The sequence below is a fragment of the Callionymus lyra genome, chromosome 15 (assembly GCF_982586985.1).
Source record: "Callionymus lyra chromosome 15, fCalLyr1.hap1.1, whole genome shotgun sequence".
Taxonomy (NCBI): Eukaryota; Metazoa; Chordata; class Actinopteri; order Syngnathiformes; family Callionymidae; genus Callionymus; species Callionymus lyra.
In genome coordinates, this window is record NC_141832.1 from 18,347,136 (window position 1) to 18,369,609 (window position 22,474).

The 22,474-nt window shown below is 41.9% G+C and overlaps 1 protein-coding gene across 12 annotated transcripts; it reads left to right on the forward strand.

The window, feature by feature from the left end:
* Positions 1 to 1,097: 1,097 nt before the first annotated feature.
* On the forward strand, positions 1,098 to 22,393 carry gpatch8 (G patch domain containing 8). 12 transcript variants are annotated; one of them, XM_087809691.1, is made up of 10 exons: positions 1,166 to 1,228; positions 3,496 to 3,573; positions 4,362 to 4,398; positions 7,263 to 7,281; positions 9,900 to 9,972; positions 11,472 to 15,422; positions 15,527 to 15,613; positions 16,491 to 16,634; positions 16,744 to 16,874; positions 17,386 to 22,393. In XM_087809691.1, the coding sequence occupies exons 6-10, from the start codon at positions 15,396 to 15,398 to the stop codon at positions 21,512 to 21,514; spliced, it is 4,518 nt and encodes a 1,505-aa protein (XP_087665817.1). In that variant the 5' UTR covers positions 1,166 to 1,228; positions 3,496 to 3,573; positions 4,362 to 4,398; positions 7,263 to 7,281; positions 9,900 to 9,972; positions 11,472 to 15,395; the 3' UTR covers positions 21,515 to 22,393. The 12 variants fall into 12 exon arrangements, with proteins under 12 accessions (XP_087665809.1, XP_087665817.1, XP_087665819.1 ...); XM_087809693.1 differs by having other exon boundaries at positions 13,131 to 15,422; XM_087809686.1 differs by having other exon boundaries at positions 15,355 to 15,422.
* Positions 22,394 to 22,474: the final 81 nt, after the last annotated feature.

A 22,474-nucleotide genomic window follows, 5' to 3' on the forward strand; every position in this document is an offset into this window, starting at 1 on the left:
CGGTACAAAAACAAAGTTATGTTATTTACAAAGCCGTCATGACGCTGACCATATTTCATTATCCACAATCTGATTCATTACCTCATATTTATCCATCCTTCATTCAGCCAATAGAAGTTTGGAAACTGAAAATTTGTCCAACTGCTGCAAACCGGGACAACTTTTGCGACGTTTAGCGAGTGCTCATGGGAAATGTGGTCTCCCGTCGAGCTAAACACTACCACTTTAGTCCACTGGCGTCGCTCGACTTAAAATCGCATAGAGCTGCTTTAAAAAGTTTTGGTTTTCTTCTAAATAAATAAAAATGAATCGTTAGTTAAACTTCTGTGTATGGTTATATTATAAGAAAATCAATTTAAATTAAAATTAGTCTGAATCATGCAGAAAAGAATAAAAAAGGGTTAGCAAAAAGTTAACAGAGCCAAAAACAAGTATTATACCGGGTTGTTTTCACCCAAACAACACAAAAACACAAGAAAAAAAAAGTTTAAAAATAGGACATCATGCAAACAGAAACAGCAAAAGTAGATATGAAATAGAAGACATGGTATGAATTCAATCGTAAATTAAGAAATTCCTTTAGGATACAAACACTTTTATTCCTTTTTTATTTAACTAAATAACAACGTTATCAAGCGTAGAGTCACTATTTTGGAGCATCCATCTTGCATTGTTTCTTTACCTATGTTGGCCGTGCTTTGCCAAATATTCGCTAGAGGGCGGAAAAGATCTTAACGTGGGGTCCAATCGTGTAAATAATGTCTATAATTTCTTTTAATATGTTCTCATGGATATGTTATGTTAAAGTTATGATGTGTAGATTAGTTGGAATCAAAAGTAGAACTTCTTTGAATTGTGTCTGATCAAGCTGAAAATGAGTATTGACAAATTAAATTTTAATTATTGTGGAAAATATACTTTTTTTTTGGTTGTTGTAGCTAATTATTATAATTATTGTTATGTTTGAGAAAAATGAGATCAAACTATTAAACCTGCCACCTGCCACTCATTTGTTAGTTCTAAATTGGGGGGGGGATAAAGGAGGACAAATGGTTCTCCAGTAGAACTCGACACCGCTGAGTGACCACACGGGGACTCGAACACCGATCGTGCGCGTGCCCGTACGCTCGTCACCCGCAGCAGACGAAGCGAGCCGTGAAGCCGCCGCTGCTGCGTTTAGAAAATGGCCGACAGATTTTCTAGGTTCAACGAAGATCGTGATTTTCAGGTAACGATTCCTCGTCAATCGTCTCTGTGCAATGAATGGCGACGCGTTCGTACTCGAGGCAGTGTTGTCGTGCTTCAGGTGCAGTTTTTTCTTTCTCCCCGTTCCACGAAGGGCCCCGTGCATCCTGGCGTAAATGTTGACGTTAGCACTGCAGGCTGGCTAAGCTAACGTTAGGGAACAACACCAGTGCACTGCGGCTGCTCTGAACTGTACCTCCCTGTGCTGTGTGTTAATAACACTCGTTTCTATTTAATACTATTCGGACTCGTTTTGAAAACGAACCGTATATGAAATAACGTCTGTTTCAACAACACTTCTGAAGCTGCTTTATGACCTTGGGGAGGCTGCCGTTTTTTTTATCGACAGATGCTATCGACGTGATGGCTAACTTGACACTCATCGTGGTGTTACAGAGCTACTGACACATGTTTATTGGGGTGTTTCTCCCCCCCACTTATTCACTTAATGAACAATTACAAGCATTTGGTTATCTTGTTGTACTCGGGTGACATGTTTACATTCATGTTGGGGGTGTGCTCCATGTACTAACATCATCATAATGTCTATTTAACAAACTATAATGATTTAACTCATCCCTTAACTGCCTCAGTTCCTGTGTTTTTGTTTTTCGTGTTATGCACTATATACACCTTATTGTAATGCGTTTTTATGTATATTCAGCTGAATCCTCAATTGATAAGTATAACCTGGTTATAGTTAGATACTCAATATATTGTAGAGCAGCTGTTTCAGGACCCCACCCCAGTGAACCACATGGTATATTTTATCATAATCTCTTTGTAAAAGTCGCCCCACCCATAACATTTGATAATGGCTATAGTTGTTATACTTCAAATGAGGAAGTCAACCCATAATTTAAACCTCATTTCCACTCGCCTGCAGGGTTTAGAGAATTTTTTGGAGACTTTTTGGTGTGATGTCATTCCCGAACAGGGCCCTCTTTTCTTCGTCAAAAAAGACACACCAAAACCACCCTAATGCCTTCATATTGTTTATCAGTTGGGAACAATTTATCTAGAAAAAAAAATGAAAGAAGTCTTGAGTCTCACAAGATCCCAGTGTCTCTTCTGCTACAAACAAACTTAAAATAGTTGCATTTTTTTTCGGACAAAATTCTAACGTGAGGACTTCAATTTAAGATGAGCAGTATGGAGGTCTTTTTGAGTGCCATCTTTATGGCAGAAGAAAAGGGTGCCCCGATCGTGACCTTCAGCATGCGTTTCTGCCTGAATATTCTTAAAGGCACAGATAGCACTTCCACCAAACCAAATAAAGGGTGGGTGCAATGAGACACACTAGCAGCACAGATCAGATACAGAGCCAGTTTTCCACTTATTTCATAGTAAAGAGAAAGTCTTCCTCAACAATATGGAGATGTATTTCAGAAACTAGGACCTTAACAGGAGCAATTTGTTGTACTGCTGTCTCCATCCCCTAGTAAAACCTAAATATTTTTACGAAGGGTAAAAACCTTGTAATACCAAAGTCATATCATATCAATAACATATTTGGCATGAAATATAGATGTATGACATTTTGTCCATATTGTTTAGCCCTCTGGAGAATTTGTGATGCATGAGGAAATATCCATGATGCCATTTCACATGACTTGGTCAATGTTGTAACATTTACTAGGAGCATGCAGACAGTATGTTAAAACGGTTAATGCCCCTGGGTACCAACCCTGTGGGCACTGAAAGGTGAATTGATGTGTGGTCTCAAAGGGTCTGTTGAGAGCTGTTTCAGTCCAGAACACTGGAGCTCTGTTTGCTCCTTCTGCTTTGAGAGCAGTCCCATGCTCAGTATTCATAGTCGCTATCTGCCTCACTTGGAATAAAGCCCACCAACTTGTTAGGATTTGTCTTGAGATATAGCAAAACAATTTACTCAATATCAACCTTTCCTTGTAATGCAGAATTATTGAATTGGCTCTGAGCTATAGGTTCTGATAATACCTGTGTGCCCAAAGGGTCCTAGTTTAAAGTCAGTATTACTAATGAATAAAAGACTTGCTGTAGTTTTTCTTGTAAGATGCATTTAATTTTCATAACTGAGGCATTCACAGTGAAATTGTCCTTGACCATTATTGGCGGTGTCTGAAATGTTTTCTGATATCCAATACGTATCAAATATGAGAAATTTGATTATTCACCAATGAATACACCAACTGGATTACTGTTCTTGTATTTATTATGACCTTAAAATTACTGGTTTACTTCTTTAATACAACCATCTTGTCATTCCAGGGTGGAAATCACTTCGACCAGTATGAAGAGGGCCAGTTGGACCTCGAGCAGGCCTCCCTGGACAAGCCCATTGAATCGGTAAGGCTTCACATCATTCCATAACATTGGACCAGCTGTGTGTGTGAGTGATTGCTCCAGGGAGGAATTAAAACCACATCATTGTTTAACTGTTTAAGCATTCAGTGTTCTTTTGATCACCTAACCCTTAGTTACACCTGTCATGTTTCCATAATATTCCTCGAAGCCCGACCCATGCCCTCAACTTCCATCATTTCCCATGTGTTAGTTAAATAACAGTTACATTGTTAAAGCTTCCTGGTTTCTCTTATACTTTAGAGATGCATGTTTTTGTTAACTCTCCCATAATTCATTTAGTCACTGAAGTGCCATGAGATGACACCAATAGCGGTGAGTGGTTTAAGCACTGTCAACAATCACTTATTATTCCAAGCTGTGTGAGTAATGCACCTCTTTCACAGATGAGAGACCAGTAAATATGCTCTATACCTCCCATCTCTGTTGACAGAAGTACATGTAAAACACCAGTGTTTACTCACCATGTTACTGAGTAATTACTTCCACCTGTCATTGTTTGATTTAGCCACAGGTGCTTTAGTATGTTTCCTGAATAACATGCCTAAATAGTGATCCAGAATCTATATTTTTAAAATTTTTTGGCAGTGCTTATTCCACTCTTTTAAGACAACCGAGTGCATAATAAGAAGAAGTGAATGGCTACTTTTGTGTTTTGTGAGTGAGTGACTAAGTGAGTTTGTGTGTGCATTTATAGTGTAGAATCTGTTTTGTGTATAGGACAGTTATCTTATTGTACACAACTTGGGGTGTTCGACATTTCTCTCCTGCAGCGAATTGGCCCCATATTAGCTAAGCAACAATGACCCGGTTTGTATTTGCACGCTCTGCTTTCTTACTCCTATCTCTAGGGTCCTTGTAACGCTTTCTGACTGTCCTTCTTTCTGTTCAATGCTCAACTCTAAATCTATTCTCTACCTCAATGTCTACCTTGCTCCCTTCCCTACTACACAGTTGTTCGGTGTACAGTACCCTCTGTCATTCTGTGCTGGCATGGTGCTTGTGCAACTGGGACTGCATTTTTTTGCTGATAGAGGCACATGGATAATAGCGCAGGCAGCTCTTTCTCTTTCCTGTCCATCCTCCCTTTCACTTTCTCTCTCAAGCATGATGGTGAACAGGCCAAAATATTTCTTTGCTAAAGTCACTACGCAATCCTGATTGGTTGGTATAATCGCTTTAATCATAAGAAAACATTGGGACTGACAGAGATAACTACTGAAATCATTACATTTCTTAGTGTAAAAAATGTTTAGCCAACCAGAAATGCCACTTTTATTGAGCAAGAGTGAAATGTGGCACACGAAGTTAGTGTATATTTTGAGCTCAATTTTTTCTTTAGTTTAATGGAAAATGTTAATACATGCTATGAATGCTTTTGTACTAGCAGTAGTTGTGCACATCAGTTAAATCAATACTTGATAATATATTTATTGTTTCATTTTGTAGCGTACATTTTCAACAACCCTTCTTTCATGAGAAATATATTTGGCTAAATATAGCCCTTCACTGCAAAAACAGGTTTGATTACCAGATGTATTTAATTTCTTTAAATAGATGTTGGAAGTATCGTTATCTCTCTCAGTCCAAATTCAACGTGTGGTTAGTTTTAGCTGTGTAAAAGACAGTGGCCTGCTTACCTTGCTATAGTAGCTTCTACATTTATTTTACTCCTGCGCTATTATTTGTGGAGGGGCACTGAGCACTGTGCTCTGCCAGACAAACATCATTTGAACTAGGTTTAAAACTTGAACCAAGTTGGCAGTAAAAGGTGATCAAAATCTAAATACAGAGCAGTTTTGGCAGTTGACTGCTATTCATGACATGTTGGTGAATGGTTAAGCCCAGCCTCTCATGGCCCCTCCCCTGCCACTTGTTGTGTGTCATCTATAGGCAGTTAGAGATTTGTGGAATTTAAATGGGATCCTTTTTTCTCCCCGTCTTACCCCTTTTAAATCTTATCTCTTACTCGTTCTTTCTCTCTCTGTCTCGTCCCTCCTTTTTCTCACAGATTCTCTTTCTGATTTTGTTTTTGCATTGCATGTTTTAACTTGATAGCATTCAGTATGGTTTACTCTCAAACCTTTGTTCTAAGAAAAAAAAAATCATCCTAATCTCATTTCTCATCCCCCCCCTTTGGCCTAATCCCCAAAACCCCTGTTATCTACCCCAAACCTTTTACCCATCCCCTTGCCGTAACTCACTTTGAGAGCGATATGCAGTGGGCAGCCTCAGAGCCACAGAATTGTCTTAAAATGACCTAAAAAAACCCCTGACTTGTATGTCAGAATAGGGACAAAGTCCCAGTGGATTCTTTTGCTGTCTGAATGTCTTTCTCAACTAACAACTCCTCGATGGATACAGATTAGTGCATTAGACTTAAAATCACTTCTATCTAACTTCTAGGCTTGCATTGGCAACAACGGGGATAACCTAAAGATTAAATCTTTTAGTACTGTAGATCATATTCCCAACGTGCACAGGTGTTAACTGACTTTGCTAACCTTCCAGTTGAAGAAATTTGTCTTCAGTGTTATGGGGTAAGTGTGCATGTTAAATTGTTGCTGTAATAACTCTGCTGTTCTCTATCACCAACAATTGTTTTGGAACTAGATGTCCCTTCATTACATAGAAAATGCAATAGCATCTCATCTATTAAATGTAAAAAAAAAACGGATTATCTATTTTAACCTCAAGCCTTTTGATGCACAAACAGTTGTCCACGACTTTAGTTGTTGCCACAAAAGCATTTCCCGAATCAGGAGTGGCTAGGAGGAGCCAACAATAGACTGGATTACAATAACAAAGATGGACATGTGAGCTGTTGTGATGGCAGCGGTTAATTTTGCCTAACAGGTATTTCAAGATTAGAAGATTTTATCTTCTTCCCAAGTACATAATTTTAGAGCTAAACATATTGGAAGAAAATCATGTTTTATATGTTGCTAGTGGTTAAGAATCCACACTTCATAATACATATCTTAATATCTAGTTTGTATACTAAATTATTATAATCCCAGATAATACGAAATGTTATTTATATACTTGTACGTTGCATGATGCACAAATTATTAGTTAATTCTTTTGTCCGTCCTTCAGTTTGGGCGGTACATGCAGGAGTTGGCATGTCCATTAAAAAGATATGTATCTGCGTAGATTACTTTTAAAGTGTTCGTGCCAAAAGCAACACAAACAAAAAAAAAATGAAATTAACCAGAGTTTTCTATTTTTATATTATTAACGCATTTTCCCAACTGACATCCATTTTGCTGTGCATAGTACTTAATATATTACTCAATATTGCTTTACCTGTTTGGTAGCAGACATAGTAAAATGTCCCAAAATTGTGTTTAATATGATCAAATGACTAAAATATCTGAGGTCTCTAAGTGTGTTCCCCTGCATATCACCTCTAACACAAACTATCTCACCTACCACTATGCTGAAAAAAGCAAAGTGCACAATTTTAGAACCCTGTTTTGTTTGGTTAATGTTTCGTATTTCAGCCTATTAACAGTTTGTTGGTCGATTCATTGACATGCCTTCCATTTCTTTTCTATAAATTATTTGTTTGTTTAAAAAAAAAAAAGACAGTAGAGAAACTAGCAGATTTACAGTTGAAAGCGTCTGGCCGGTTTCTTACGTTGTGTCACGTGTGACTGTTTTTTTGACAGCCCAGTATTTTAAAGCCAGGTTCGTATGGAAATGCCTTCACTCCACTTGCACTGCTGTTGGACTCGCCGTCTTTGCTTTCATCCGTCTGTCTTGTCTATTCTTTTTGGTGCACTCATCTGTTGTTCAACATGCAGCCTGTGCCTCATCTCCGCCCTAATAACCTATGCCCTTTTTGGAAAAAAAAATAACCCTTCTCGTTTGTCGGCAGCTACAACTGGTGCCTTGACAGAAAATGAAGTTGTGGTTACTGTTGGGTAGGTAGGCGAACTTGAAGAGCTGTGTTGAGGTGCTCAGGGTTTTTCTAGCACCTCAATTGATAAACATTAATCGTCTTAGGTCAGTAGTTCATTAATAATGCATAATTTTCTTGTAGAATCTTTCTGTTATACATGTAGTATCCTGCTGCAGTCAATGCTTCAAAAGGGATGGTGCTCGCTGCAGTAAACTGCGGCGAATCTCTGCAGAGAATAAAATGGCATTCAATAGAACATTCAACTAACTAATCAATGTTATATTTCTGATACAAAGTTGGTTAGCCAAATTGTTTAATATCATTAAACCTAATGAACTGTATACAAGCAATATAATCCCCTTGTGTGGTCTAAATTGTTCTCATCTTTCCAAAGAAGAACACACAATGACCGTGTACACACATTGTTCATTAAATAATTCATAGAATTAATCTTACAGATCTCCAACTCTCTAGGGTATTGCTTAACCTATTGCTTTCCAACAATTATGATAGTTGGGAAATAACTTGAGTTGCCAAAAAAGTCACATGTATATTTAATGAGGGGAGAGGGCGGAGATGTTGTGTGCTGTGTGTGTGACCACCACCTTCCTTCACTTGCATTAACCCATTCAAGTCCAGATCCGCACTACAAACCCACTTCAGAACCCATGCCATGGCTCAGCCTGCTCTGTTCTGCCCACTGGCCTTGGACTTGTTCTTCACAGAAAAAAAGATTAAAAAAAAAAACCCAAAAAAAACAACAGACTTGAGTCTTGTTGAGCCATCACCATCTTCTCAGTGCCTGAACCACCTGACACTAACATAAGTTGGAGTTCTATTCGTCCACCCGCCACCTCAATCCTGCCCTCCTTCTATATGTACCATCCGCTGTGTGCTACTAACAGACGAGCCTTTTTGTTAAAACTCTTAACAAAAAGAGTGCATGCTGTTTCTGTTTTGTTTAAACTCCTTCACTTTTTGTTTGTGAAAGTTGATGTCAGTTTCTTTGTGATTATAAATATGCTTTTGTTTGGTTTGTATGATTTCTGGTAGAATGCAGCACCCTGGTGAATGTTAGACCAGTCTGGAATAGTAATAATATTCACGACAGAAATCACTTCTTATGATCAATTTCCATTGTTTGTTTATTTGTGCTTGAGGATGTACTGTAGTGTGTAGTGGTGGGGCAGTCTTGCATTTCTATGTGTGTTTGTTACTCTTGCTGACTCAAACTACAGATAGACAAGTCGTCGATGTGTATACATTACCCCACAGTGTTAAAGAGTCCCTGTTGTGCATGTTCATACACTCCATCATATATTTAGATACACGATATAGACCATGCTTTAAATTAAATTAAAGTTTTTCGCAATGCTAATGTGTCAATTGGAAGTAGCAGTAAAGTAGCAGTAAGTTTAAAAAAATTCAATAAGGAGCAAAAGAAACATGCATACAGTCATTCTTATTTCATAAATAGAAATTATCTTTAAAAAAGGCACTTTGCTTGCATAAGTAGCAAATTAAACCTACAATGCATACTAAGTCCCTGGAATGTATCACATTGGTGATGACCACAGGAATTATTCTGTGCACAGCTTTACGTAGAGTCAGGACAATTCCATTATCAATTACTCAGTATGGAGTCAGAGAACATGCACAACAGCTAGTTTGTAACAAGGCTACACACAAACACTTGCCTCCTCTACCTATACCTCCCTTCCTGCACATGTGTACGTTCAATCTGGGCCTTGTAATGGTAATCCAAGGCCCATCCGCTCCACTTTTGTCTCTTCCTTCTGCTATATATTCAATATAATTTATTTGTGACGGATGTATTTTGTTTCATGGTGCTCCCCTTGTCATGGTTCTGCAACCACAGAAAACTTGGAATTTCTGGTCTTTGTTTACTTAATGCAAAGCTTTATTTGTGTCACTTTTGTGTATAAAGATCTGAAGCTTAGTGGTTCATATATGTATATGTTATACATATATTTCCCGCTCTCTTGTACACTTCCAGTTACTAAATCAAACTAGATGCTTTAGAAAATCACAAAACATTTAATATTAAATTTATCGCTACAATACAACAACATTGTACTACAGAAGTATTTATTGTGTTCTTCTTGTAGTTCTTTCAGATGACACATAGCCTTGTTTTTAAAAAAACTGATCCCAACCTCCTCTACACCCTAAACTCCCACTCCCTTTGATAAAGACACCGACACTTTTGATAGGTGATTTGAATGATGATGGTGGTGGTGGTGGTGGATGTGCTGCTTATGATAGCGTGATCTGAGTGTTTTTTGTTTTAGTTTGATGTTTGTGTTCTGAATCATACCTGCAGGGAAAGAGGAATTCTTATTATTGGAATATTTTGGTTTTTTTCTCCTTTTGTCTCTTTTAGGATAACATCGGGCACCGGTTACTTCAGAAACATGGCTGGAAGTTGGGACAAGGCCTTGGAAAAACCATGCAGGGTAAGAACTCGCTCATCTACACACTTGTTGGTGGCGTTCTATACCACCCTCTGTTATTTTATTTGTTTCTTTCCACTTTTTCCTGTACCAGCATTTTATCTTTTTTATGTCAGCGCTCTTTCTATTTGGACTTACACATTTGGTTTAATTTGAGAAATAAGACAGTTCGTTGCACCTGGTCCTCTTATTTAGGGGGTTTTCATTTTATATTCTGAATGCTCTTGATATCTCTTAGTAGTTAAAACTGTGTTTTGGTGTCTAGTTGGTTCTTGGCTCGGAAAGACGCTTGTTTGTAAATAGTTTATAATGTCTGGTTATATTTCTGACCTCCTTAATATTTGGTATGGTTTGTAAAGACCTCATATAAGGTTAGAGAAGGCGTATTCAAAATATTCCATTATTATTCAGGCACAAGGCATTGTGTGTTCAAATAAATAGAATTATTATGTTTTCTTATAATTGTATACTTTGATTTAAAGAAAGAATTGTGGATAAATATCATACCCAACATTTAAACCTGTAGTTTTCCTTCTTCTAGATCACCAATAGAGATTCTGGAACTAAATCTACAGTATTATTACTTTAATAGGTTTAAAAAATGTGCAGAGATCAACACAAACATAAAAATCATAGATAATACTTGTATAAGCAATAGAAATTGTAGAAACGCATCTTCTTGGACACATTCTTGTCTTAAATGTGTCTCTTAAGTATGAGGGCTATCATAAACCATATATTAGTATTTTCCAATTCGTACTTGCAGTCCTGCAGACCAGTTTATTCTGCATCACTGCTCCGGGGTGCGCATAACATCCTCTTGGTTAGCCGTCCTTTTAAGGAGCTTCTCCATGTAGTGCTAAAGCCCAAACTTTACTCTCCTATATTGTACTCGGACCTTGCTTACTCTCAACTGTTTCAGCCTGTGAGGCGATTATTGCAACATCGAATTAACTTAAGTAAATATTGTAGTTCTCGTTTTAGTTTTAACAGCAAATACTGTCAATGCCCTTATAGGGTAATTGCTCATCTGAAAGTGTAGCCCTGGAAGCTGTCAAGTTGACAAGTCTATCCAAGTGTGAGACCCATCCACCAGAGTTGGAAGCTTTTATTTCGTGGTGGTGTTCTACCTCTGACATTAGGAAAGCGATAAGGATGTGTATTTTTTGTGAGCAGAACAACTCGGTGGGGCCAAGAGAAGTGCCCCAGGCGACTTTGCATTCTGCTTATGTAAGCGCATTGTTATTGGGCAGATTAGAATGGAGCAGAGTGTGCTGGGCTGTTGTAAGGAAATGAATGGCCCAGTGTCCAGTCTGTGGTCAGTTTGCTAATGCTCTTTAGAGTGAAAAAGTTAATCGAGAGCAAGACTTTTGATTGTTTCATGTCTGCCTTGCTAGAGGAGACATTTGATTTCCAGTGCATTGTATCCCCCTTTTAAGTTTTTCTACTGTATTGACTTTGTTCTTATTCTTTTTTTTGTCCCTTTTGCCCCCCTTTTTTAGGTAAGGTTTGTGGGATCCCTTCTGTATGCCAGTATGTGTGCGTGCGGGTGTGTTTTCTTTCTCCCACTCGAAAGTCAACCTCAATGTAACACCCCTCCTTCTCCAGTGTACTATAGACAACTGGCCTCTGTCAGCTCTCTCCTCTATGCTTTATAATCACTTAACCTTTATTTCAATCTGCTCAAGAGCAAAGTGCCTCGTTTCCCGAAACAAAATTCATTTGAAATGAAGGTAGATGTCAGATGCCCTGATTTCATCACAACTTTTAGAATCATGAAAAGATTGTTTTTCTCTGAGTTTTTTCCGTGGCTGCCGCCGGGTATATGATTGGCTGTAACCACAGTTCAGACTTTGAATGGCTTGCAGAGTAGACGTTCCCCCTCTGCTTGTTTGGCTGTTTCGACCTCCAAACCTGTGAATCTTTTTTGTGTGGTTGTTGCCATGACTGACGATGTGTATGTACGTTTGTTACTCACTGGGCGTTAGATTGAACTTGCAGGGAAAACCTCACCACTTTCCGGCACCCTTTAATGTCACACCCCCCAGGACTTGTACTCCCATCCTCCCCCTCTTTCTTTGAACGTCCTGCACAGTTTGTTTGCAATAGAGACGACAACTCATCGTCTACCAAAGCTTTAAGCAGTGTTTTATAGAATGAATTGGCTTCATTACCAAATGTACTTCGAATTTGATCTCCAAATAGAATCGCTGAAAAATGAAGTGCACTGCTTAAACTACTCCTGTCCAATTCCTCTAGGACATGTATACATATTCATTGTATTGTGTGGAGCACAGTCTTCAGGTAAAGTGCTGAAACTGTGTTCCTGAGGAGATGGAAGACGAGTCAGTGAAGTGAAATGACTAAAAAGAGGCAAAAAATCTCAAAGGGGGATAATGGTAGTAATTTTTAGAACATGTGCTCTGTTGCTCAAACCCTTAATTTGGCACAAAACATGATTCACAAGTATGCTAATCCTTTGCATTAACACCTACTCTTAATAGACGGAAACAGGTTGTCCTGGCTTCAATCTCCTGAGACCAACAGGTCGAGTTGCAGGTTATTCCATCCATACCCTGTTACCGGAGAGTGATTTAAGTTGTAGCTGATACCCGCTTATTGCAACTGGGGGTAACACTCTGGGGGACTCATTTGTTGTAATGGGATCAATTAAAACATTTTTTGGGATATCCTAATAATATGCAGTGTTTATTCATTAACTTTGTTCTAAAATATTTTCCGGGCAACTCTACAAAAAGGAAGATAAGAAAATGGAGAGATATCAATTTGGATATGTTGGGGTTTGTTTGCTATCATGCCACGTACCCCATAGAAATGCATTTTGGGAAAAGCTTGTGACTGTCATGACCGTGGGTAGAGGCTAAACATAGAATTAATGTCTGGATAGTGAGCAAGATGACACCATTGGAACCCTGGGCACTGTGACAAGTGGTGTAGAGAGTGGTGAGAGTCCGTCCCTGTAAGCAGAGAGCCCCCCCTTCCAAGTAAAGGGACGAGTGGGGTGTGGGTGGGGGGGTTGGCGCATCATTGCCTCTCAGGTAATAACCCCCCCAACCCAATCCCACCACTCCTAACCCCACCCTCCCTTCTCTATGTGCCTCAATCTTCCTGCTTAACCAATTGGTGTTTCTTTTTTACAGCGATTTGATCCTGCCCATGTTGTGCTGATGGTAAACTTAGTGGTAAATGTTACTTTATCCCCCAATTGAATTGTTGATTTTATTTTTTTTTGATTTCTCCCAGTTTTGTTTTCCTGTCATCACAGCACCAATGCTCCATAGGCTTTTTCAATTCTCTCTGTATTAGTCCTCATTCTGCTGCTTGATTATTATCATGCATATGTATTACTCTTAGAACATTGTCATTTTGTTTGTTTTCAGTTTTTTTTTTTTTTTTTTAAACCTTGTGATTCGCACCCTGTGATTTAGATGCACATTGTTGTGTCTCGTCCCTTTTCCCCCCACTGGAATGGGTAATGTGGAATCATCACTGTGTTTTAAAGTTTGGTGATAGGTTTGGGATGTAATTGTTCAATAATCTTTAATTCTTGGCCTGACTTGTGACTCCATTTCAACCAACCACTGCAGTGGGCTCACAGACAATCCTGTCCTGGTGTCACTTCCTACCCCATTTTAATCAATGCACATGGAAAAACATACATTGTGTTAAATATCATCCTCTGCTTGGTGTGACGCACACTTGCACATGCACTCACTGAGCTGCGATCTGATATTTCTTGGTGAAAAGGGCAAACCAGCCGAAACACTGCAGTGGCACGAAGAGTCCAGGATGGCTGTTCTTTGTTATGATGCCCATGCATCTATGATTTTCGAATTAATATGTCATTGGGCTTTGGTTAACAGATTAAAAGGAAATTTGCAATTGTAAAAAGTGGTCATCTATAAATGAGAAATCCAAATACATTAACCATTCCCACTCTATAAAATTACTTTTCACCAAAGTTGACTTGGTTTTGAAACAGTTTGAGACTTTTCTTGTAGAATATACTAGTCTACTGTTTTTTGTAGATTTTTAGAGGTAAAACTGTCAACTATTTGATGTATTTTACCTTAATATTCTTAAAATATGTGTCCCAGGTGGATGAATCATGATAACAAAAGTGTAATACCAAATTTATTTGAAACCACAATTTAACATCGATCTTGTAAAGGGGCAACATGTTGCATCTAATCTGCTTAAATGAATGCAATAGTGGGAGTAGTATTTGTTTGGATTTGTATCTGAACTAATCACATTAATGAATATCAGGATTGTAGAGCAATGAAATGAGTATCTACTCCATAAGCCCAATGGTATACAAGTGGAATTAATTCTTGAACAAACCTGAATATGCGTGGGTGAGGGGGGAAAAAAAAAACTGAAACCAAACCAAATTGATGATCACTATCAGTAAGTGAACGGCTGGCAGCAGAGTAGTCCAAATTATTTTAATGCCTTTTTTGTTTACGAGAATCCCCTGTCTATCTCTGTGTGTCCACCCCTCCTACTACTCATACCCATGTTTTACCAGGTAAGTATCTTCCTTGCACTGTCACTATGGCAATACATTGCCTGTGACGTCACTATGCTGTAGTTCAATGCTTGTGTCCTTTTGAATTTTTATTTGACTCTGTCTTTCTCTCTGCTTTGTTTGGCTGATTATGAGTGAATTAAGCAACTTTGTGTCAATCTCCAAAAACAATTTTTTTGTTTTCCTGTATATTTTAAATGTTTCATTTCCCCTCCCTTTTTTTTATTTGTCTGGTTTGTTTACTTTCTACCTTTTTATTTTTTAATTTCGTTCTGATCCAGCTCTTTTCACAGCTCACAATACAGACAATATTTAGATGCACTGACCCAAACCCAGATTTAGTGTGGTCCAAAATGGCCAGACAGTGATGCAATTGGCCTTAAATGAATATTGCTGTGCTTTGTCCTCGTGGATGATGTTGCAGTAAAGGCAGCTGCGTTAGCCAGCTTCCCCCCCCCCCCCCCACCCCCTCCAGCACACATGCTGCAGTGACCTTAATAAACCGGTCCTTCTGGTTTAACGGGACTGCAGTCTTTAATGGTTGGAGGAATAGGTGTCGTCACGTAAACATGTGCATCCGATTTAAAAAATAAAATTTAAAAAAATAAAATAAAGATGTCATACTGTCATGTGGTTACCTTAACAGTGAGCTGTGAGAATGGCTGGTGTTTGGTTCACTGTAGCTTTCTGGTCTCTTTGCACTCAAAGGCAATTTCTCTAACCCCAGCACCCTATGCTCTAAAAAAACAAAAAAAAAAACAGGCTGTCTCCGAGTTGGACGTACTTCATAGCTACAGACTCTCACCTTCTTGTCTCTGTCTGTTTTGCCGCAGGACGCACCGACCCTGTGCCCATTATCCTTAAATATGATGTCATGGGAATGGGAAGAATGGAAATGGAGGTAAAGATGTTTCATTGATCTACAGCGTTTCAAAACTTAACCTTTTGTGTAAGGATTTGTAGAAAATGACTATATATTAATATTGTTCTGGCGTTCGTTTCTAGCTGGACTATGCAGAGGACGCCACAGAGAAAAGGAGAGTGCTTGAAGTGGAGAAGGAGGACACAGAGGAGCTTCGGCAAAAATACAAGGTGTGCATATCTTGTCTTGCTTTGTATTTGATACTACATCTTATCAGGGAAGTAAAATGTATTCCAATGCAATATCATCTCTGGTTTCTTGGTAGCTAATGGCCTGGCCATGGCGAAAGTTTGTGGCTGTTTATCAGAATAACTACTTCCTTAAAAAACATGCCATGTGACTTTAGACATTCAAAGGAGCGCCACATTTTTGGAACTGAACAATGTCCCTTTGAGCACAAAAGTGTAAGCATAAAAAATGTTTAACTTGGTGTAATTTACTTAGCGACATTAAAGATACTACTTAATATACTGTATATGGGCCTTTATTTACTCTGTAAAGATAAGACTGTAAATTAAATGCATAGCCCCAGCTAGTAAAAGGTAATTAAAAATGAAAGGATGAGGTTGCAACTTTGAACTACTCGCAGCACCTGTATGATCATCTATTCAGTTGATTTAGTTGATGAAAATGATTTGAGGTTATTCTAAGTGCTTCTTTTCCTCACCCTTCAATAGTATTAACATGTTTGGATTTTTTTTAAATCACTTAACTTTCAAAAAAAATAATTAAAATAACCTGGGATTGTCTCTACAGTTAATTTTACAAACCATTATAGTGCTAAGACAGAAGCTGTGTTTTCCCAAAGGATTTAAATGTCAACAAGACTTTTACCTGGTTAAATAAAGGTTATTGATTAATCGAAACTGCACTGGGACCTTATGAGCTTTTTAATGTCGGTCTTCACGTCCACTATACTGTATACATTATTTAAGAAATGGTAAATATTTCCAATAAAAAGATGGATGTAATGCAGTTGCTATGCTTACTTTCCTTGAAATGTGGACTAAGATACAATATCTGAATGTTTTCATGCATGGCCAACAGGACCAGGTGGAAAAGGAGAAAGCCATTGCCAAGGCTTTGGAAGACCTGAGGGCCAATTTCTATTGTGAGCTATGTGACAAGCAGTACACCAAACACCAGGAGTTCGACAACCACATCAACTCCTATGATCATGCGCACAAGCAGGTATTTGTTTTCGAAATGGCTTCCTTTGTTGGTTTTCAGGATTCTTTCTCATCTGTACAAGATATCTTGATGCCCATAATTTGACCTGTGTTTTTTTTTCTCACTTCAGAGACTCAAAGAGCTCAAGCAGAGGGAGTTTGCTCGGAATGTTTCGTCTCGATCCCGTAAGGGGGGAAAGAAGCAAGATAAGATGCTGCGCAGATTACATGAGCTGGCTGAGCAAAGAAAACAACAACCCAGGTTAGATTCCCAACAGCACCACCTGCTGGTGTCTTCAAACAAAATGATAGGCTCTTGTTACTCGCTTTCCTATTGAACTGTATAATTTCCGAAATTCTTAAATAATATTTATTATTATTATAATAGTGAGTTGAAGTGACGCTTGGAGCCTGTATCTTTTTTGTAAACAAATTTACATTCTTCTTTTATTCGTGCCGGCTTTTCCTTAATTCTCTGTGACTCCTGTGTTTGTCTTGGTGTTATCTTGATCTTTTAAGTATATCTTTTATTGGGTATTGTTTTGATTGTTTTAGCGCTTTGTGACCCTGGTCTGGAAAAGCGCTCTATAAATATAAATTACTTACTTGCATTGAAATTGGGAAAACCAATATTTCAGTTGCACTCTTACACCAATAGAGGGATGTAGAAGCCATATTTTAAATCCTACAGATTTGGCCTTTAAATAACTTCTGTGTAAATATTGTTCAATCGTTACGATATACTTAATGTGATTCTGTTTACCTTTTTTCAGCACTCCAGGGAGTGGACCAATGTTCAAAACCACAACTGTGTCTTTGGATGGTGAAAAGATGGATGACAGCGACAACGTGTCATTAGATGGAGTTTCTATGACGGAGGCTGTCGTAGAAGCATCACCAGTGGAGAAACCCAAACAAGCCTCCCCAAAACGGAGCCCCGCCATCAGTTTCTCAATGGGGAAGAACAGTGCCTCGTCGCCAACTCTCGCCAGCTCCTCGAAAGTCAGCGTCTCCTTCTCTTTCGCAAAGAAGGCCCCAGTGAAGCTGGAGACGGTACCCGCCGTGTTTTCAGATCATGGAGAAGTGGTCGAGGACGAGGAGGGCCAGGAGGGGGAAAAGGTCCAGGCACAGGAGGAGACACCGGTTTTCAGCAGTGACAGCCCAAAAGAAAGCTCAAGCGGCAGCGAGGCAGTGGATGTCAGCAGCACAGCGGTGGCTGAGGACACACAGCCGGCTGATGATGGGAGCGCTCTGGCCTCCACACTGAGCAAACTGAAGATGATGATGACGATGAAGAGGGAGGATGGGCAGACTGGACTGGATGAACAGTACTACCACTATATTCCCCCAGCTCACTGCAGAGTGAAACCTCATTTCCAGTTCTTACTGTTCATGAAGGCCAGTGAGCACAGCAATGATGGGGAAGTGGATGGGGGGCAGGAAGAAAAGAAGCCAGAGGAAGAAAAGAAACCGGAGGAAGAAAAGAAGTCGGAGGAATTAAAGAAACCGGAAGAAGAAAAGAAACCGGAAGAGGAAAAGAAACCGGAAGAGGAAAAGAAACCGGAAGAAGAAAAGAAACCGGAAGAAAAAAAGAAACCGGAAGAAAAAAAGAAACCCGAAGAAGAAAAGAAACCCGAAGAAGAAAAGAAACCCGAAGAAGAAAAGAAACCGGAAGAAAAAAAGAAACCAGACGAAAAAAAGAAACCAGAAGAAGAAGAGAAGCCAGGGGAAGAAAAGAAGCCAGAGGAAGAAAAGAAGCTGAAAGAAAAGAAGAAGTTAAATTTAAATCAAGAAGAATCTAAACCAATGGACACAAAGACTCTGGACTCTAAAAGAGATGAAGAGGAAGAAGAGAGCACAGTTACAAATACTGAAAAAAGCCCCCGATCACCAAAAATGAAGACGGGAGGCAAATCTTCGTGTGCAGACGAGAAGTCTTGCACCATGCCTACCTCTCCCGAACAATCAAGTAAAACGCCAGAGACTCAAGATTTAACTCAAGATCCCAGCTTTGGTCCTAAAATCCCAACAGGCCCATTTTTCCCAGTCCTGAGCAAAGATGAGAGCACGACCCTGCAGTGGCCGTCTGAACTCCTTGAATTCACCAAAGCTGAGCCTTCTTTGTCCTACAGTTGTAACCCTCTGTACTTCGACTTCAAGCTCTCCAGAAACAAAGGCGTTCGAAATGCCAAGGCTGCAAAATCCCCGAAGCCCAAAGTGGAGTGTGATGGAAAGGATCAGGAGGTGACGAAAGCGAAAGAAGCGACGACTACACCTGAAGCAGACAAAGAAAAATCGGGGGCAAATGAGGAGGTGGGTCAGGCAGAATCTGCTGAACAACAGGCGGATGTTGGCAACAGTGATGGGAAGAAAAAGAAGAAAAAGAAAAAGCATAAGAAGTCCGCAAAGCACTCTAAAAGGAAAGCAAAAGAGAAGGGAGGGGCAGAAGATGTGACCGGAGAAACTGATGAAGCACAAAGTAAGCCAAAGAAGAAGAAGAAACACAAGCGGAAAAAGAGCAAAAACAAGGCCCCAAATCCTGAAGCAGCAACTGAACAAGAGAAAGAAAAATCCAAACCAAAGTCAGAGGATAAAGTTATCGCCCCTGTGGAGGTCTCCACGGTACCAGCACCGACAACGGGTAAAGCTGCAGTGGAAACAGGAAAACGAAAGCGTGCCAATAAAGAGTCAGCCCCCAAGTCAGGAGAAGATGGAGGTGCCAGTCAAGTCAAAGAGAAGAGCAACAACTCCACCGAGGCGAGCAGGAGCAGCAAGAGACAGAAGACCGACTCTAGTGCCTCTCAAAGTGCCTCCTGCTCCACGTCCGCCCAGAAGAGTCCCGGTCCTGGTCGACCTCCGAGCAGCGAGAGCGAAGAAGAAGGCGGCTCCAGCACCCGGCATTCACGGCACCACAGATCGAGTCCGAGGGAGCAGCGGCGCCACCACAGCGAGGATTCAGGGCGCTCGTGCAGCCGTTCGTCGCGGCGAGGGGGGGACAAAAGGGGGAGCAGTCGGCGGCGGCACCATCGGAGTAAGAACTCTCGGAGTCGGTCGTACTCCAGCAGCTCGGATCGCTCCTCGGCAGCCAGCAGCAACTACAGCAGGCGCAGCCGCAGTCGCAGCTACTCGGACAGCTACAGCGACTACAGCAACGAAGGTCACCGACACTCCAAGCGCTCCTCGGACTCCGAGTACGACAGAAGGGGAAGCAGACGTTCGCGGCGGCGTCAGTATTCCTCGTCCACCTCCGAAGACTCTCGCTCCAGGTCACGGAGTTACAGCCGTCGAAAGCACCATCGCCGCCATCACCGGAGCAGCTCGAGGAGCTCCAGCAGCTGGAGCCGCAGCCGCAGCACCAGCGCCAGGTCCTGGAGGCGGAGCTACAGCCGCAGCCACAGCTCCGCCAGCCGCTCCTCCAGCTCGGCCAAGGGGTCCCCTCACCGACGCACCCCGAGAAGCCGAGCGGACAGCGACTCCCACCGGAGGGACTTCAACCGCTCGCGCATCTATCGCTCTCAGTCCCCTCGCTCCTCTTCGTCGCGGGTTCCGAACCGTAGCGCCGGTTCACAGGGTTCCAGGACCGGTGTGTCCCGGGACGCCGGCGATCAAAAGAACATGCTCACGGCACGCCAGCTTCTGGAGAGGGTTCAGTCCAAAAAGAGCTCCGATGTCGGAGCCACAGGTACAAAGTCCGGTAACAAAATAAAAGATCCTCCAACGGGATATTTCGGACCTAAATTACCACCAGTGCTGGGCAGCAAAAGCATGCTCCCACTGTTCGGGAAGCTCCAGGCAGGAAAGAAGCCAATCATCCCACTGACCCGTCCGACCGAGGGGGGCGGTTTGGGGAAGGACTCGGAAGCGGAGAAGGAGATAATTCTGGTTGAGCCTATCCGAGAGTTCCCTCCACCCCCTCCCCCTCCGGCCCCTGTTGTCCAGAAGGTGGAGGAGGTCCATGCAGAGGTGCAGGAGGAGATGCAGCAGGCCATCTCCGAAACACAGGTCCTGCAAGACCACCACCCCGTGTACGACCAGGAGCAGGCGGTGATGATCCCCCAGTATCAGGGAGAAGCCGGACCCGACGCTTTACAGAACCCCATGATGGAGTCGCTCCTCCCAGACATGCAGCACGCGTACCCTTCCTATCCGCCACCCGGCCTCGACGAGGAGGGAATGGAGGCGGAGGAGGACGGCCTGGCTCCCCTGGAGAGTCAGCCCATCACCTTCACCCCGGAGGAGATGGAGAAGTACAGCAAGCTCCAGCAGGCGGCGCAGCAACACATCCAACAGCAGCTTATGGCAAAGCAGGTCAAGACCTTCCCGAGCGCGGCGGCTGCGGCGGCCGCGGCTGCCGCCGCCGCGGCCAGCCTGGCCCCCGCCCCTCCACCCCCCACCCTGCAGCAGATCCACATCCAGCAGCCCACGGTCTCCGTGGCCTCCGGCTCGTCTTTGACGACGGTCCAGCACGCCATCCTCCAGCACCACGCCGCCACCGCCGCGGCGATGGGCATCCACCCGGCGCACGCGCACCACCCGCACCCCGCCCACGCTCAGCTGGCGCAGGTGCACCACATTCCTCAGCATCACCTCACGCCCATCTCCCTCTCGCACCTCGGCCACTCACTGGGACATTCTCTGGGACACTCCCTCGGACACGCCGGGCTGATCCCGGCCCACCACACGGCGTTCCTCTCGGGTCAGCCCATACACATCATCCCGGCGTCCGCCCTCCACCACACGCCGCTGGCGCTCCACCACGTCCCGCACGCCGCCCTCTACCCCACGCTCTTCACCCCCCGCACCTCCCAGGCCGCCGCCGCGGCAGCCCTCCAGCTACACCCGCTGCTACACCCCATCTTCTCAGGACAGGACCTCCAGCACCCTCCTAACCACGGCTCCTGAGGGGCACACATGACGGGACTCTTGCCATCAGTGTCGGGGGAGCTGTCGCCCAGGTCACGTTAAAGAAAAAAAAGACAGTAGAACGCAGTTTTGTCAAATGAATCATTAGCCTGAATTTACACTCAAGATCCGAGCTCGCGTGTCACATTTGTGTTCATGAATCCAGTCGACTTCTGCTGGAGCTTTACCTATCCTCCTCCTTTTTAAAAATACATCTGCAGCCAAAGAGACGTCACAGCTGAAGCCATAGCAGACTCTCTTGTCGCTGCCCCTCTTTAACCTTTCATAAAAAAAAAACTAATGTTTATAACGACTTCTTTCTTTGTATTGCTCATGAAACAGTTTGTAATGCAGTGGCTTGTGTATATATATATATCGGGCTGTAATATGAATACTCGGTGGCAATTTTACGAGCGCTTGGACTTGTGATGTGGGCGAGATTTTGACGGCTTCGCTGCTCTGAGGCAACTCTCTTGCGCCCTCTAGCGAGGGCACAAGCGAACTAATTGCACTGATTTATGTAAAATACAACGATGGCCTCGGCGTCGTGTAACAAAAAGATTGTTGTATACTGCAATAATTGTATTTTTTTTGTTTTTAAATTATTTCCCCCAAAGTGCTCCTTGAAGCGAGGGGTTTTTGCTTTTGTGTAATTTTTGTAAATAAAGCCGCTGTAGATTCATGTAATAACTTCTAGAGGTTTGAGATCACGTTGGGCTGCGGAGCAGAAAGATGTTGCGAGAAACATTTTTATGAATCGTTTCTTTAAAAAAAAAAACGACCTGTGTTCAAGGATAGGATGCCGAGGTGTGTGTTTGTTAACGGTAGCGACTCTGTATTTTGTAAAACGTGTTTCAGCCAATAAAACCCACGAGTTGACATCGTTTTGCCATCATTCCCTTACGTGTTTTGCAGTAAATCGACCTGCCACTAGATGGCGACAGATTTTGGAAAAAAAAA

Excerpts from the sequence above, each read along its gene's own strand:
- gpatch8 (XM_087809683.1), top strand. The coding sequence starts at position 1,184 with ATGGCCGACAGATTTTCTAGGTTCAACGAAGATCGTGATTTTCAG. Across the intron at positions 9,973-15,354 it reads CCTTGGAAAAACCATGCAGG|GACGCACCGACCCTGTGCCC; the intron begins GTAAGAACTCGC and ends GTTTTGCCGCAG. Across the intron at positions 16,875-17,385 it reads CAAAGAAAACAACAACCCAG|CACTCCAGGGAGTGGACCAA; the intron begins GTTAGATTCCCA and ends ACCTTTTTTCAG.